The sequence below is a fragment of the Canis aureus genome, chromosome 32 (assembly GCF_053574225.1).
Source record: "Canis aureus isolate CA01 chromosome 32, VMU_Caureus_v.1.0, whole genome shotgun sequence".
Taxonomy (NCBI): Eukaryota; Metazoa; Chordata; class Mammalia; order Carnivora; family Canidae; genus Canis; species Canis aureus.
In genome coordinates this window covers 9,052,823-9,069,640 of record NC_135642.1, presented here as the reverse complement: position 1 = coordinate 9,069,640, position 16,818 = coordinate 9,052,823, and the positions used below count along the sequence as shown (strand labels likewise).

Below are 16,818 nucleotides of genomic sequence, written 5' to 3'. Positions count from 1 at the left end.
TACTGCGATTAAATATTATGTCATGCCTGTTTTATAAAGGTACTATCTGTAGCTTTTCCTTATAAGCGACTCCAAGTGTTTTGTTGTTGTTCCAGTTAACTAGATGAAAACTTAAATCCCTTTTACTTACCCATAAAAACAGTAAGAACAAGTTGGATTTGTTTAATGAAGTGGGGCAGATTTTACAGAAAGTAGATATGACGCCAGGATCTAACTTTGCTATACTCACGGAAATGAATTAAGGCATCAAATAAGCATTTCCCCTCCCTCCTGTATTGTGGAAAAGTTTTAAGTCTTTTGGAGGTGCTTTGATCAAGCTTTGAAATCATTTTAGTGGATTACTATTGTATGAAAACGCTAATTTATTGAGCTTGACCTAAGCAGCTCTTTGTCTCACAGTGCTATTCAAAAACAATAGCAGGAAAGTCAGAAACACAAGAGGAACCGAAGCTGTTTTGGTTATTATTTCATAATCCATCTTCCTTTTTTAATCTTTGGAATCCAGGCATGTTCTTTTTTTTTTTTTTTTTCAGGCATGTTCTTAATAAAAGATCACGTTCACCATATATGGAAAGGTTCGTTCTGGGCACTGCAGTGAGACAGTCCCAGCTTTGTCACCACCACCCTTCCATCACCAAAGAGGGACTTTACAGACAGGTTCAGAGAGTGCTGCTCTATAAATGGTGACATTGAAGGCCAACTCCCCATCATAGGCCTTTCAGTTTCCTCTCCAGTGAGGCTAGCTTTGTTCCTTTACCCTAATCAACAGTGCCCCCCTTGGGAGATTTTTCTCCTCCCATCCCTGCCACAAAGTGGCTCCACACTGAGGCCACTTGCTCCCATCAGATCGCATGGAAAATGGCAAGCTTCTCTTAGGTACATGTGAGGTGCGCTTCCCTCCTGAAATCACACAGGCATTTTACTCATTCATCATTTTAATCAGGGGGAGAAGTCTTAGGCTCCTTCAGGTGTACTCACTCCCCGCCAATCCCCGCCCCGAAGGCCTATGGATCAGGATCTAGATGCCATGCGAGTTGGTGGTGGGACCATTAGCGAGAGAGGAAAGTCAAGGTGTGGGGAGGAAATGCGGAACCCACGTCCAGGTGGGTGGAAGGCAGGCGAAGGGGAAGAGGACAGGGAAGGTGGCTGAAGGGAAGTAGCAAATAAAAGCAGCAACACTTGAAGTCAGTCGAGACACCGGGTCCTAGTGGGGAGCATGTGAGGAAGAGCAGACGATTAAGGGATCTCGGTTCCACGGATGCGAAGAAGCAACAGGTGGAGCGTTCCACGCGAGGCGAGCGAGTGGAGTGTTCACCTGGCCTCTGTGCGCGGGTTAGCGTGGCCCACCAGGGACTGTCCAGTGGAGGACCTCATCAGAGCCCCAAGCAACCCCCGCGTGGCTGCAGTGAGTTAATGCACCTCCCTCCTGCCCCCCAAAGACCAACGATTTCTCATCTTTTCGAGGATGGAATCAAGCCTTGCCAATCATGAACAGGTACACACACTATAGTTAAAATTATTTCCCCTGGAGAAAGTTCTGCTTTGGACCCCCTAAGCTTTTCCTTCTGTATGCAACTTCAGGAGTGTTGAGAAGAGTTGACATAGATCTCAGGAGAAGGCAGATGAAAAAAACCTCACTGTGTGTGTGTGTGTGTGTGTGTGTGTGTGTGTGTAGAGAGAAGGGTGGAAGGGAGTCTATGAAGTCACCTCAGACATCCGTGGAGCTCTGCTCTCAGCTGATGCCAGCCACACTTCGGTTGGGGTCTCTGCTTGTGACAGTGGATGCCTGGCAAGTCTATACATGCCAGAGAGCTCATCATTTAGTTTTACGTCAGACGCATCCTCCCGCTTTCTGGGTTGGCATCATTTATTAGCACAGTTTGCAGAATGCTCCATAAAACAAGATTTGGCTTTCATGTTAATGTTCTAATGACAGCGGTAATTAAAACAAACAAACAAACAAATAAACAAATGTTGTCATGTCTACTTTCCAGGGCCATTTTTATTGTCTGAACTAAAAAATATAAACAAGTAAACACATATTGATAGAACACAGTAAGTATTTCCACCGTGAGAGGAAAAGAATAAGGGGATTTTAAGCTTTCAATTTGGGGACAAAACTCCCTACACTCTTCCAACTGAAGAATCATAGATATAATTATCGCATTAGTTTAATGTGGGCAAAAGCTTAGTTTTGAATAACTTGTAACTCTATCATGATATGTACAGCTTACTGGTTTCTTTCCCCTTTCTTAGGGCCAAATTTTAAAACCTCCTTCATAAAGAGGAGGTGGGACCTTTGCCAGAAAACAGCAACATCTTCTCCTAACACATTATGTTGGGGCACCAGGTAGGAGGAGGAATATGAAGTGCAAGCACTTATTTTAAAAATTTATTTGTGCCCCCTCCTCGTACATTTGTCTAATGTAAAACAAATCCTTGACAAGAGTTTAACAGGGTTTTCGATAAATGTCGAAAAATGTAATTTATTCTTAAACAAGAAAAAGCAGTTTAGGGTATGCCCTGAAAATGGTTGAACAGCAGTTTTGTGTCTAGTGTGTGCATGTGTGCGTGTGCGCGCGTGAGTGCGTGCACAAAGGCAACAGCAGTGGTTTCAGACCACTCCACTGCCTTCACAAAGCTGGCGTGATACTTTGACACTGAAACAGACGTCTGCTGGAGACCTCCTTCCCCCTCATCTTCCCTCCTTTCTTGTTCAGTGCAACCCACAATGGGGTTAAAATCCCCATGTCTGGACCTGACGTTCTGTGTCCTTCAAAAGGAAAGGCAGCTGGGAGACTTGTAAACCTTTAGGTACAGAATGAACGTGGCATATTTAGTCTTTTGAAAGCAGCAGTGTATGTAACTTAGAGGTGTTTGTAGAAGTTCTATTTTTGTCAATACTTCCAAACTCATCTATTCGACGTTATAAAAGATATTATGTATTTTCGACATGGGGGCAAATATTTCACAAAGACATTCTTGGGGGACAAGTAAGTTTTTAGCCTCCCAAAAGACAGGTTTATTATGGATTTATTGATGTTTTTGCTTTCGGTTGAAATTTGGTTTGCAGTGTAAAAAGTGAACAAATATATTTTATTTTGCTTAGTTGAAAAAAAATCACTCAAGGTTTATTTCTGGTACACTTGATTCATTCATTGATGAACATTGCTAATGCCTAGGTTATCTGAGTGTTATGTAATTACGTGGTATAAAATGCAGATACAAAGCAGTGCATGGAATGCGCTTTTAAAAAACTGTACTCCTAAAAATACTGACTACTACCATACATACTGACAAGTAGCCGTGTTTAAAAATAAAATTTTGCCCAGGCTTGGCACCATGCTTCCACGGTCTCCCCTGAGCCCCTGATCCAGAGAAGTGTGGTTTCCAGACACGATGTAACCAATACTTTTACATGAGATAAAGGGAAAGTCTTTGGTGTTCAAATAAGCATTATAAAAAGAGGAAATTCTCATCAAGTGTATTTTTTTCGGCTTGGCTTCCTGCCAGCAACATCAGGAAACCGTAAAGACTGGACAAAACAAGAATGGACTACCATCGAGGTCTCCTCGCAGGTGAGAGCAAAAAAATCTAGTTTTGGCCTCCATGCCCTCTGCTCTGCTAGGACTGGTGCGATATTATTCCGTGATGGTGATGCAACACTGGGGGCTTGTGAGTGCCCATGGAAAGGACAGGGGAGGGACAGGGGATGAATGGAGGCTTAGGTAAAAAAAAATTAAGAGGGTGATTCGGGAACTGGGAGGCGAATTGATAAAAATCACACCTTTCAGTCCCCACATTTCTTCTTTTGTTCAGTATACAAGGAGAAACCATCCGGAAGGAAGAAAGATTATAACTATCTATAAACTAACTGTTTGACAGAGACAGAAATGCTGATAATGAGTGGGTTGTGCCTGCAGTTCTTGGCTGTTCACATCAGCAAGGATTGAAGGAAAACAGAAACTCTGGATGTGTTTGTCTGGAGAGGTAGTGGTGTGGCCACGGACAGCAAGGGTTCAGCTGAAGTTCAGGGCAGATGCTGCCAGCAGTTACACCGCAGGAAAGTAAAATTGCTTCCGGATTCATCTTTTCCTCCCGGCTCCTCTTCCAGGATCCATCAGGGTCAAGCTATGCTGTGGCACAAGGTGACAATGTCCGTGGGGAAGCAGGCTTTGAGCAGGATGCCCCTCTCCCGGTTACAGTCCAGCTCCTGGATAAAGCCATACCAATAGATGACTAAGCCCGGCCCGAATCTGCAAAGACATGAGAAGATCTGTGTGTATAGTATCATGTATTCTATGGACATAATTCTAGAGGAAGGTGATCTTTGAAGCATTGCAAAGATGAGTAAGTGACATTGTTGCACCAATTTGTTTTGTTTTGGTTGCGACAATTGTGATCCAGAGCTGAACTTAGAGCAATGAGCTTATTTCAGAGAAGTACTGCTACTATCTTGGACAGATTTATTACCTTTGGAGGAACCTGAAGGATCTCAGATACATGCATGACCTGGGTCACTTTTCAGTAAGGTGTTCTGAACTCGGGCTGATGGGAGTACCTAGCTGATGAAAGATAAAACCAGAGTCTCAATAGTGATGAGCTAGGGAGCACCAGACTTGGGATTTTATCTCCTAACGTGACCTTACCTCCTTCCCCACTTTCAAGTAATGGGGGGGCGGGGGGGGGGCGGGGGGAGGGAACCAGAGAATGAAGAATAATATAAAAAGTGGAACAGCTCAAGGCCCTCTTCTCGTTATCATGTTCTAGGCACCAACTAATGGCCAGAGGTCCCTTCTGTCATCTGTTCTTTCAGCTCTAAAAATGAACAAAAACAAAAACCAAAAAAACCCCAAATAAACCTGTATGACAACTGGGATCTCTCAGAGAGACCTTATCCCTGACTCTTCTGTGCATACAACCTCTAAGTTTGAGCACAGCGTGAAATCTGGTTGTAGGTTCTTATCATGCAGATGATGGATAAGATCACGTGGACTTGTGAAGAAGCATAGACAGAGGCTGGCTTAAAACCTCCACCTTTCTAAATTGTGCCTCCAAATTATCTCCAAATTGGTTAGCAGCAGACTCAGGAAGCAGCCCTATAGACTACTTCACCCATCAGGAAGTTGAGACCTCTAGGCTGGGTTCATAAAGATGTAATCACTATCAATCACCGGGCACACGGAGATGTTTTGCACATCAGTTTCACGTTTTTCCTACCGAGAGTACTTAATTAAAGGGCAGCACTACTTTTGGTGTCATGTTGCAGGAATTTTACAGTGAAATCATAAATTATGAATGTTGGGTTAGTAAAAGGATGTCTAAAAACAGAACTGCTTTCTGTATTCTGACATTACAGCAGGCTGAGCCACGTTAGGCCAAAAAGCTTTTTCCTTCCATGATTTATTGCACGCTGCGGTGCGCTTGCCAAAACTAAGAGTACAGGATGGGCTGCAAGATACTGTATGCACAGGATCAAGTTCAGCTGGATGTCACAGAATGGCTTATTTGGGGATTCACATCAGTAGAGTAGCCAAGTTGTACACGGGATTAATTAAAACTTTTGGACAGAATCAGGAGATGACAACCCATCTACTGCTGAGCAGCTCCGGGGGACATGGGAGCTGTGCACAGAGAGGTGGCCTTGGAGCACGAGGCTCCAGGAGGTTTCCTGGCACTGCCTGCAGATGAGCCTGGGGAGACCTTGCTTCCATTTAACCAGGGTTTTCTCAGAAACTTGTAGTAATAACCATCTGCATGCACCATTTTGCAGAAAACTGATTAGTATCAAACAATGTCCAAGTCTGGCAAGGGCAGCAAGATCTGCAATTATGAGGACCATGTCCAAGAAGCCTCGAGATTTCCTGTCCGTGAAGCAGGCCCGAGTCACAGCCTCAACAGGCCCAACGCTAAGCTCAACACATTCCTCTGCTGTATTAAGTGGCCGTTCGGGAGACCAGGATGTTCTTTGGAAAGGCACTAATATTTTTACAAAGGGAGGGGAAAAATGTGATCTAACCAGTCATGGAAAAGAACAAAAGAATATATGGAGGTCATAAACAACAAGCTCAGTATTTTAAGAGATTTCATAAAACAAAAACACATATCACCAGCCCTGAGAGCAAGAGCAGCGAGCACTTTCCCTGAACAGCTAAATCATAAGCCAAAGGACATGAAGCATGACAGCTCTTTACAAAAATGGCATTTTCTAGGCAGGAAAGCCAGGCTGGGGAACACCTCAATGCCCAAGAAAATGGATCTGTTTCACTTGTGAGGCAACAGATGAACTCTGCAACTTGAAAAGGTTTTGTGAGACTGTGACTGTGAACATTTCGTCGGAGTGGTTCACCACTTGGGCTCCCCGAAGGTGGTAGCACGGCTCTGTGAACGGTTTTCAGTATATAGGAGGAGGGACACCGAATAATGCTCTACCATCTTGGTTTCTTAGCCTTTGGATGCAATGATGTGAGCAACGGCACTACTGGCCCTCTCGCGGGGCTCAAAAGCTCTAACCGTATATGCTTAATGAAGAACAAGGCAACACAACTTGTCCTTGTAAGTAGCGACTAGTAGGTGAGGGCTTTCCGATTAGGTGTTCTTTAAATGACAAAAGTAATAGGGACGTATAGAATGTGACAGATTTGGAGATTTAATGATCGAATAAGATCTGGCCTCATTCCTGGTACCACTGTAGTGTAGTTCTGCATTTTCTCCAACAATTCAGGTTGCAGAGATGATCAAAAGGCTGGCAAGAGGACGGCCTAGCAATGTAGCTGTTTATGAAGAGGCTGGCCACATTAAGGAACTTTGTAGAATTAATTCCTTGTTCATCTGAACCAACAGAAGGGAACATTTTGGTTGATAATTTGGAAAAACAAAACAAGACAAAAAACCAAGCAATCCAACTCTTGCATTTCCTTTTGCAAAGGTATAAACCAGGGAGAAAACAGGACCTAGGAAATTTTTATGTGGGTCAAGTACATGCTCGTGGGTTGAGCGATTTCATCTCTTTGATGCCTATCTCCATTTATTGTGGCACTACTACGCAAGGAGATCTGTGGGAAGGCAAACATATTAACACTTGTGACTAATTAAAAAAAAAAAAATCAGACGACTGTTAACGGTGTTTAAAAGGAAACAAGAGTCCCTGGGTCTGATGGGATGTGCAAAGCAAAGGGTTGGTTTGCTACTGGGATTGCAGTCCTCCCTACCAGCCCAATACACTCAGGAATGGGATGTCTTGGGTATCTGAATTGATTCTGTAAACACATTTCAAGGTTGACTGTAATTTGAAGGTTACGATACACATGGTCAAGTAGTAAATTCAAAGACTCCATCCAAACGGATTTTAAAAACTCCTATGGAGCAGAGACTGGGATGCAAGGGACTTTTAAACAAGTCATTTTGCCCACAAATGAAATACCACCAAATCTGCTAAAAACAACAAATCCCTCCTGATAAAAGAAATGGGAGGTGTGACTCAAGAACCATTGCGGACCTCGTGAGTGTGTATGAAAGTTGAAGTTCCTCGAAAGTAACAACAGCCTTCCTTATAAACCTGTTTGGAAGGTGCTTCTCTGGTTGGGTCTCATTTAGGACTGTTTAGAGAGATTAAATGCGAGGAGAATGAAAGCTGGGTTTTGTGCATATCTGTATCTAGGGATTCTCTGTGTCTTCATATGTCTCCGCCAGATTGTGACCCTGCTGAGGGCAGAGACCAGGCTTCATTTATCCGCGTGTTCTCCAGGCCTAGCACGGTGCCTGGCACGTGATGGTGACTCTCAAGGACAGGAGAATGTGGAGTTAATAGGATGACACAGCCCTGTGCTCGTTGCCGAATCAGTGGCAGTCCAGGGGTGGGCATGCTGGCAGGACTCAGCTGCTGCCATGACTTGGCATTTTTTATTAGTGACCCAGAGGAGCACACTGATGGCATACCTGCAGATCACAAGGATGATGGCGACAGTTACAACAACGCTGACTACTACCCCTTCTTAGCACTTATTATGTGCCAGACACTGTTCTAAGCACTGCACCCAGATCAACCCACTTAATTCTCAGGGCAACCCCACGAGGTAGGTGCAACTCATGTCCCCATTCTGCAGATGAAGAAACTGAGGCACAGAGCAGTTAAGTAGCTCGCCAAAGGTCTCATAGCTAAAAAGTGGAAGGACTGGTTTTGGAACCCAGGCAGTCTGGTTGCAGGGTCTGTGCTGGTCTCATTATGAGGTAGCGATCAACTGGGTGGGGATGCAGGGGGCATCTGGTTAGACTTTAACCAGAAGGAGAGAGGAAGGGCTCCTTATACCTGTGAGACGAGGGTTCTGGTGTCCTGTTTTGAGAGGACTAGCTCAGGTCTGGCATTGATCTGGAGAAGAATGCTAGGACATTCAAGGAACTGTTAGAATAACACAGTACGTGTGACTTAGAAAAAAACACGGGGTGTTAATGGGTGGTAATGTGCCCATTCAGCAGCCTCTGATTTTTAGGGCTCTCTTGGGGAAAAGTGGTTAGATGCATGCTGCAGCTCGTGAGCAGACTTAGGGCAACATCTTAAAGTTCCCGAGAACTGTATATTGATTCAACTTGAATAACAATTTATGTACAAATGGAGCTTTTGAAAACATAGGAGTGAGCAGCCGTACAAATTAGTGACATTTCTGTGACTGGATCTATTAAATCAAGGCTGGGTTTTCATCAATTAAGAAAATATATATGGAGCTGGCATATGTGTTGTTGCTGTTTTGTTGTTGTTGTTTTTTAATAAAAAATCCTGCATACTCAGAGTTTTTTGAGAAACTAGCTGATCTGGCAACAATCAGCTGGGGCTGAGCAACAGCTGCCCCCTTTAGACAAGACATAGGTTTCAGGTTTGGTACAGTCTCCACCATTCTCTGTTACTCCCTGACGTTGGGGCTCCAAACCAGGTGCCATTTATCATGGTGCTTGTGCTACGGACTTTAATTGTAGAGACCCATTTCTCCATACGCACATCTCTATCAAGTTGGGGACTGCAAAAGATGACTTCAGAAGGTTTCAGGTCTCAAGAAACAAATGGAAGAAATCACATTTCTTACGTCCTGCTTACTTTGCTCACTTCTCTTGTCCACCTGGCCCCACGGGCATTTGAATTCTTGACCCCAGCCCTGAGATCTAACTTAGAGGTTACCAAACATGGGCCAGAGAGACTCTCGAGATAATAGATCTTAACACACACCAACCACTATCCTCAGACAGAAAAAGTTAACAGGTCTCATTTTTAAAATGCAGAGGAAATAGAATTCACAATAGCTTTCCATCATTATATATTGTCTAAGTGGATGAGATATAAAAGCACAGCTCTAATCACATGAGGGAGAACAAATGTTGTTTGTTTTAAAGATTTTTAAATTTGGCAAGATTGGGGGAAGTTGTTCTAAGTGGTTAGAACTTCTATAGGTGGATATGCTACATACAGGTGAAGAGCATATACAAAGGAGGGTCTGTGAAATGGGTAATTAAAAAAAAAAAAGATTTTATTTATTCATTCACAAGAAACACAGAGAGAGAGGCAGAGACACAGGCAGAGGGAGAAGCAGGCTCCTTGCAATGAGCCTGATGTGGGACTTGATCCCAGGACCCTGAGATCACACCCTGAGCTGAAGGCAGACACTCAACCCCTGAGCCCCCCAGACGCTCCCAAAGTGGGTAATTCTAAGGCATATTTGAAGATGTGTGAAAATACCTGGCAAATTTGTAACTAATCTGTACCTACACATAAGGTTCATCTTTACAGAGCTACAAAAACTGCTAGAAGGAAAGGCACTTAGGTACGGGATCAGGTCCCATTTAGAACTCACTCTACAGACAGCAGTCTCTACTGAAGGGAAGAGAGGTGCACAACAGAAGCATCAACCCGAATTAGGCAACGACAGGAATGACAAAAGGCCCCCAGCAGTGGTAGTCTGGGCGCTCCACACTGCAGCTAGGAGACACAGACCAACATTGCAATCAGCCGACTTCTAAGATGACCTCAGTGATCCCTGCCTCTCGGGATTCAGGTCCTCATGTAATCCCTTCTGCTTGAACATCGGCTGGATCTAGTGACTTGCTTCTAACAAAGGAAAATAGAAAAAGTGATGGGATGGCACTTCCGTGATTAGCTTATAAGAGACTGACTTCCATCTTGTTACCAGACACTTTCTCTGGCTTTTTGGCTTGTATACTTTGATGAAGCCAAATATCACCTGGGAGAGGCCCATGAGGCAGGGAACTGAAGATAGATGGCCTGTGGCCAGTAGAGAAGAATGTGGTCCGTAGTGAGACAGCTCCCGAGGAGCTGAATCCAGCTGACAGCCACTGAGTGAGTTTGGAAGGACTTCTTTCCGCAGTCAAACCTTCAGGTGAGACCACACTCCCTAGGCCAATGCCTGGATGTAGCATGAGACACAGGGGAGAAGAGAACCCAGCTAAGCTATGCCCATGTTCCTGAATGATGCAGAAGTGAGGTGACAAATGTGTGTTATCTCATCTCATTTGGTTTGGGGGTAACTTGCTGTATAGTCCCCTCCCCCCCCGCATTCTTCACATATGTGGTATGGAAAGGCTTATTGGCTTTTTATTCCAGTTATACTTTAACTCCAAATCCATAGCAGGAGTTACTCAATGAGGTCATCAGTAAGTCACAACTCTTCATCAAGGCTGATCAGTCATAAAGTTCTCTGTCCTTCTACACTAACAGAACTTCCTGGCTTCTCACTTGGTCCATACACCAACACCTCTGCCTGCTGCGTATCTAGGACACTGAGGTTACCCAAGGATACAGAAAAGTCATATATAGAATGAAGCATTCTGCATGTTTTCTCCAGTCCTGTGGTTCTGGTGTTGCTTGGTTATCGGGCTTCTGAGTCTGCAAATATGAGGGAGATGGAGACACAGTGACAGGCTGGTTATAGGCAGAAGAGGTGCCAGGCAAGGTGAGTGACTGGTGACAACTCGGGAAGAGGCATTTTCTTTGAAGATTTTTATTTAGGGGCGCCTGGGTGGCTCAGGGGTTGAGCGACTGCTTGGCTCAGGGTGTGATCCCGGGGTCCTGGGTTCGAGTCCCATTGGGCTCCCTACATGGATCCTGCTTCTCCCTCTGCCTAGGTCTCTGCCTCTCTCTGTGTGTCTCTCATGAATAAATAAAAACTTTAAAAAAGATTTTTATTCAACAGTGAAAGGGAGCACGAGCAGAGGAAGGGGCAGAAGCAGACCCCCCGCAGAGCAGAGCCCCCCCCCGCCCCCTCCCCCCCAATGTGGGATGGAAAACCTCCAACTATGGCAACCTAAGGCCATCTGGTGTTGGTGAACTAGGCTTCATCAATCATAGGTGTTGGGGACAGTCCAGAATCAGTAGATGCTGGTTATGGTAAAAGCAGCAGGGCAACCTGCAAGAGATTTTTTAAAAGATTGCCACCAAGAAAGTTTTACAAATGGTAACTCAGTAAGTTCTTAGCTATCCAAAAGAATTTAGCTGTCCTCAGATAGGTCTCCTAGGGTGTCGGGATATGGCTGTTGGACAGAAGTTATGAATCATGCCTTTCCTTGGAAGAGTTTCTGTGAGAGACTCAGAGGTAAGGACAGAAAACTCGGGCCCCTAAATTCAGGAAGGATTTGCTTATGCTTTTAATGATTTCTTAACTATATATAAAAAAATACACCGCCTTTTCTTGCCCCACCTCTACACTATTCTTCATAAAGCAGCCATTTCTTGGATGGTATTTTTACTTATGGAGAAAAGGGAGAAAGGTTAAGAGTCTGTTGTTAGACTTTTCCTTTAGGCATCCTCAGAGAGTGCTGAAATGAAAGGTAGATGAAGGAAGTCACAGGTTTCTGATCACACTGTTAAATACCATTTTGCTAAATGAGCCCTCGTAACTAACTCCCTGGTTGGTTTCCTGAGATTTCAGAGAGCTCTTGACCAGGCATTATATTATATAAGGGTTTTGTCTAAAAACACATATAAGGAGCTCCTGGTTGGCCCAGTTGGTAGAGCATATGACCCTTGACCTCAGGGTTGTGAGTTCAAGCCCTATGCTGGACGTTGAGATTACTTAAAAATAAAATCTGACAAAAAAAAAAATACATAGGATAGGATTCCAATAACTGTCCTCAAGAGGTAACATTTATCACACTTATGACACAACAGGCAGTGTCGCAGCCCTTTTACATAGAGGTTTGATGTTCACAAGCAACCTATGATTGTCCCATTTTCACAGAAGAAAAAAAAAGACACCAAAAGGGAGGCTTTGAACTCCAGGGGCTGGGTCTATGGCTTGTACTTGCAACCACTCTACTAGACTGTCTCTTACTATGCCTTGTATTTATACAGCAGTTTATAACAGTCATTCAACTTTGAAAAATATTTACAACACCTGGAAGAGAGCTGAGCAGGGGCCTGGAATGCGGGCGACTCATCAAAAGCCCAGTATAGGAGTTGAGATCCATCTGTCTACAAGGAATAATTCTTCAAGTACAAAGTCAATCATTTCACACTAAAAAGTTTATCTAGCTACTCATTTCGATTTAAGTGTCACCATGTTTAGGAAGTATATGAAAAAGCAACTTATAATTCAGGTAAAAGAAATTAAAATGATTACATTTGAGGGAACATATTTAAAGCATCTGACAATCAGTAAAGTAAACTAGGGAATGAGAATTACTGAATCACTGCGTACAGTGCAGAGAAGAGAATGGTTTCCTCGCTGTGAGGGGATTGAGAAGTTATGGAGCAGAATCTAAACACGAGGAAAGAGGAGTAAATCCAGAACACTGCCTCAGCCTGTTCATATAAATGGAAATAAACAGCTGGAATAAGTTATGAGGAAGACTGAGGGAAGCAACCAGTCTAAGTGAGCCTATCACGTAGAGATTGGTTTTCCCAGAAAAGAAGGTTCAGGCTTGTTAAGTGGGGTTGATGCAGTGAACTCCAAAGGCCCATCCTTGCTCCGAAAATACCGCTAGTGTAGAGATGTAGCTTATGATTGTGGCACTAACTTGGCTTCTCTATTTTCAGCTCTATATGAAAATCACCACCTATTAAAAAAAATCAGTATGCTTGTTATCTCTTTTGCTAATATATAAGGGAAGGGTGGTGGGATTCATATACTATTACAAAATTTGCCTCTACTACATAGAATAAAGGACACTCATGAGTTTGACCTAACATTCCCCTTCTCAGAGCTGAATCTCCATGATTACATTAAAAAAAAAAAAAAAGGATTGTAGATTGTAGCTGCACTACAGTTCTACAATATAAATCTGGATTGACACACCAATAATTTTTTACCCCAAGGATTTTGTTTGAGAGCGAGCAGGAGAGTGCAAGCACGCCCAGGCATGAGTGCAGGTAGGGCCAGAGGGAGAAGCAGACTCCCCTCTGAGCAGGGAGCCCAAAGTGGGGCTCCATCCCAAAACCCTGGCTTCATGACCTGAGCCAAAGGCAGATGCTTAACCGACTGAGTCACCCAGGCGCCCCACAATTTTCAACTGCGAGATAACAAGGGTAGACTTAGGGAGTGATTTGATGAGCTTTTCAAGTTTCTTGTTCAGGAGGGTCTTCAAACAAAAATAATTGTATTGATTCAAATCTTTGTTTCCAACCCTAGATCTTTTACTTCAGTTCACAGGCAAATTAAAAAACAACAACAACAACAACAACAACAACAAAACTCTTCTCCAAAAGAAAAATCCTAGCACAGAATATATATATTCTAAGTTTTTTCTCTTTCTCCTTTTGAGTTGCTGTGTGGGCTCTGGGCTCTTTTCTGAGGATGTGTGCAGACATGTGGCTGTTGGAAGCCAATTGTTTCGCCATCAAAAAGACTTGCATGTGGTTTTTATGAAGGGTGCATTCTTAAACACACAGTTCAGGATGGCAGAGAAATCTAAAACATCTTGTAATTGTTTTAAAATAAACTCTTCCACTATTTATTTAGTTTTAATCTGCATGTTGTAGATTGGTTATGCACTTGTTAATCACTGTTGTATGTATCTCAAGACAGAGTTGTAAATAACTTTTCAGTCCAAGTGAAATATGCTTGCACATGTTTATATGCAAAATGTGTGTATTTATGCCTATGTGTAAATATGTGTACAATAATAATAGATTAGTGATCATATAATATAGCATCATAAGGTTCTGGCACTATGGTCAATTTAATATACAAAGCAAATATTCTTTTTCTGCAGTTTCTAGAGATGAAATAAAAATATTAACTTGGTTGTTTCCTCTACTCCCTTGCTTGGCAGGTCTGGGTTTGCAAAACGAAATGACTAAAGCAAGAGAACACTGCTTACGAATACTCCCTCGATTTGTAGATCTCGGTTATTAAAAATGCAATCTAGCTCTTCGTAACATCAACTCACTAGAATTTTGATAATAAGTTAAAATATAAATACTCATTTATGTCAGGCCTTTATGCCACATAGAAAATAAACAGAAAATACATTATTTTGAAGAAAAGTTAAAATGTATATAAATATACAACCACAACCACCTGAAATTCTCCTTGATGTTTATATAAGTTGGCATTTTCATGTCGACATTAAATTGCCTGGAAAAGTGCTTAATTTCCACTCTACTTTGTCCTGTGTTGGATATGCTTAGATGCCATAGAGTCTGCAGCCTGTCATGAATCTCTTCTCACAAGAGGAAAACAGATGAGTGGGATAGAAACCAATGGCAAAAACTCTTTTGTCTTTCATCTGCTGTCTTTAATACCTGTTTCCTTGAAGAAATGCTAATTTCTGGGACTGGGTCAGCCCCTCTGCATTTCATTTATCAGAAATGTGGTCAGGACCAGCTCTGTCCATGGCACCTGTGTTCCAGTTCTGTGTATAAAATGGGTGCTGATGAAGAACTGGCAAATAGAAAATAAAAGGGATTCAAAACACAACCTGGGGATAGTCAGGTACTGAGATAAGAATTATCCCCTAGTCTTTATCCAAAACGTCTTCTGAAGGTAATAATTCTGAGCAGGGTTTAGCAGACATTTTCTGTGAGGACACAGTTATTGGGCACAAGGATCCTAGAAAATGTTTCTTTTGCATGTGAATATTTTAAAAATTTAAAGAGCATCAAACCCGTGTCCCCTGTAAGTTGCCTGTGATGAACAAGGTCAGTGGACTTAATGGTTTTCCCTTAAAGGTGTTTGATCAATATTTTGCAACTTGAAACAAAACAAAACAAGCCCACAAAACTACACAAAGCCCGTGAATTCATCCTGCATAGAAACAAGGCACAAGAGACTTTTCCTCTTCTTAAATAGCTTATAACTCAAATTTTAATAAAATGTGAAGAGATTTTGTTCCTACATTAAGTGTAAAACAGAAGTTATCAACTGAATACACAAAACACTCCAAGGTCCACAGCAAAAGAATAAGTACAACGACCTGGTATTCTTAAAGTCTTCCTAGACAAGGAGAGTTCTCAGCTAAGCTGCATTTATTCATATAATGGCCCTTTTAATTCTCTCTCCATTATAGATTTACCTTTTGAGGTGAGAGTGGGATTAGGGGCCAGAAACACACAAAGAAGTGGTGGGATCAGATGCATATTGAGATTATTTCGTTATGAAATGGGGGGATCACTTAAGTCTGATAGCCTTGGTTTCTGTTTAAAATGAGGACACATGGAGTGGACAGCACATCCTCAAATGGGAAGAATAGAGAAATACCAAACACCTAAACCCTAAAAGTCACAAAGTACCCAAGCTCATGTTTACTTTGAAAACACTTAAGTACTATGAATAAGAAGACACTTCAGGAGGACCTTGGGTGCAAATTCTATCCATCTAGAATTTATACCCCAGCCTCCTTTTAAAAGTTGGGGTACTTTACAAAATTAGTTGTGTGAATTATTACATTTTCTCAGTTATTTCCCCAGGGCAACATTTCAAAGGCAAATCCATCATTTCAACTGATTTAGTGTTTGATGCCAGAGAACTTATAATTGATATGACAACCAAAATGGTTAGTGATCACCATACTGGTAAAGCCTGGGCTGACGACACAAATAGACGAACTGCTCAACATCCAACACAGACTACCACGGACTTGCTCTAATAAATTTCCAGCTTACTTCTCAACTTTACATTTCTAACTTTCTGAATACTACAATTTAGTAATGTGCTATAAAATATAAAAGGTTTTCTTATATAAATATTGCCTACTGCAAATAGGTTTTGTCACATAGTCTTAGTATTAGGTAGAGGGGGAATGGGGTCTCCTTTCCTTGGCTCAGTTCTCGAAAGATTACAAGGTAATCCAGAGTTCAGTCAGACGTTTATCTTAAGGCACAAAGAGATTTATGGGTTCTGGATATATAAAAGTCTGCTTAAAATAAAAAAAATTATTGGAATTTTCATCTTTGGCAAAGTCAAATAACTAAAGGATTAAGGCTGATACATGTTGCCCTATAAATCTATCGTTGACCAAACGTGACACAATGCTTCAGGTATGTCAAATTCCAACTTTTTCTAAATGGGTAGTTAAAATTTTCTCTCACAATAAATACTTCACGATAAGAAAAATCTTGTCGGCTACCAACACAGTCCTCAAAAGCAAACTTTCCAATTGTACAGATCTACAAAGGTAGGTCAATGCTGGAAAGGGAGGGGAAATTAGAAGTTGGAACCTTCTGGGTCATTAGCAAAAAAAAAAAAAAAGGCCATGTAATGGAATACAGTTAAACGGTTCTTAGAAAAAAATAAAATATAACCTGGCCTTGCAGTTATCAAACACTTCCAGAATATATAAGGGCAGCTTGTATATTAGCAGCCCACAGGGGTTAGCCAG

At 42.3% G+C, this 16,818-nt stretch overlaps 1 protein-coding gene across 8 annotated transcripts in view; it reads right to left on the bottom strand.

The window, feature by feature from the left end:
- Positions 1-16,818, bottom strand: part of CDIN1 (CDAN1 interacting nuclease 1) — a 232,516-nt gene that overhangs the window by 16,737 nt on the left and 198,961 nt on the right. For 6 of the 8 annotated variants that reach the window (XM_077880507.1, XM_077880513.1, XM_077880514.1 and 3 more), the window contains one exon: positions 1,975-4,256. The exons of 1 other annotated variant lie outside the window; for it this stretch is intronic. In XM_077880507.1, coding sequence (XP_077736633.1) covers positions 4,127-4,256 — 130 coding nt within the window. In that variant the 3' untranslated portion in view covers positions 1,975-4,126. Of the gene's footprint in view, positions 1-1,974; positions 4,257-16,818 lie in introns of those variants that run through there. One more of the 8 variants, XR_013369962.1, reaches the window with a different exon arrangement.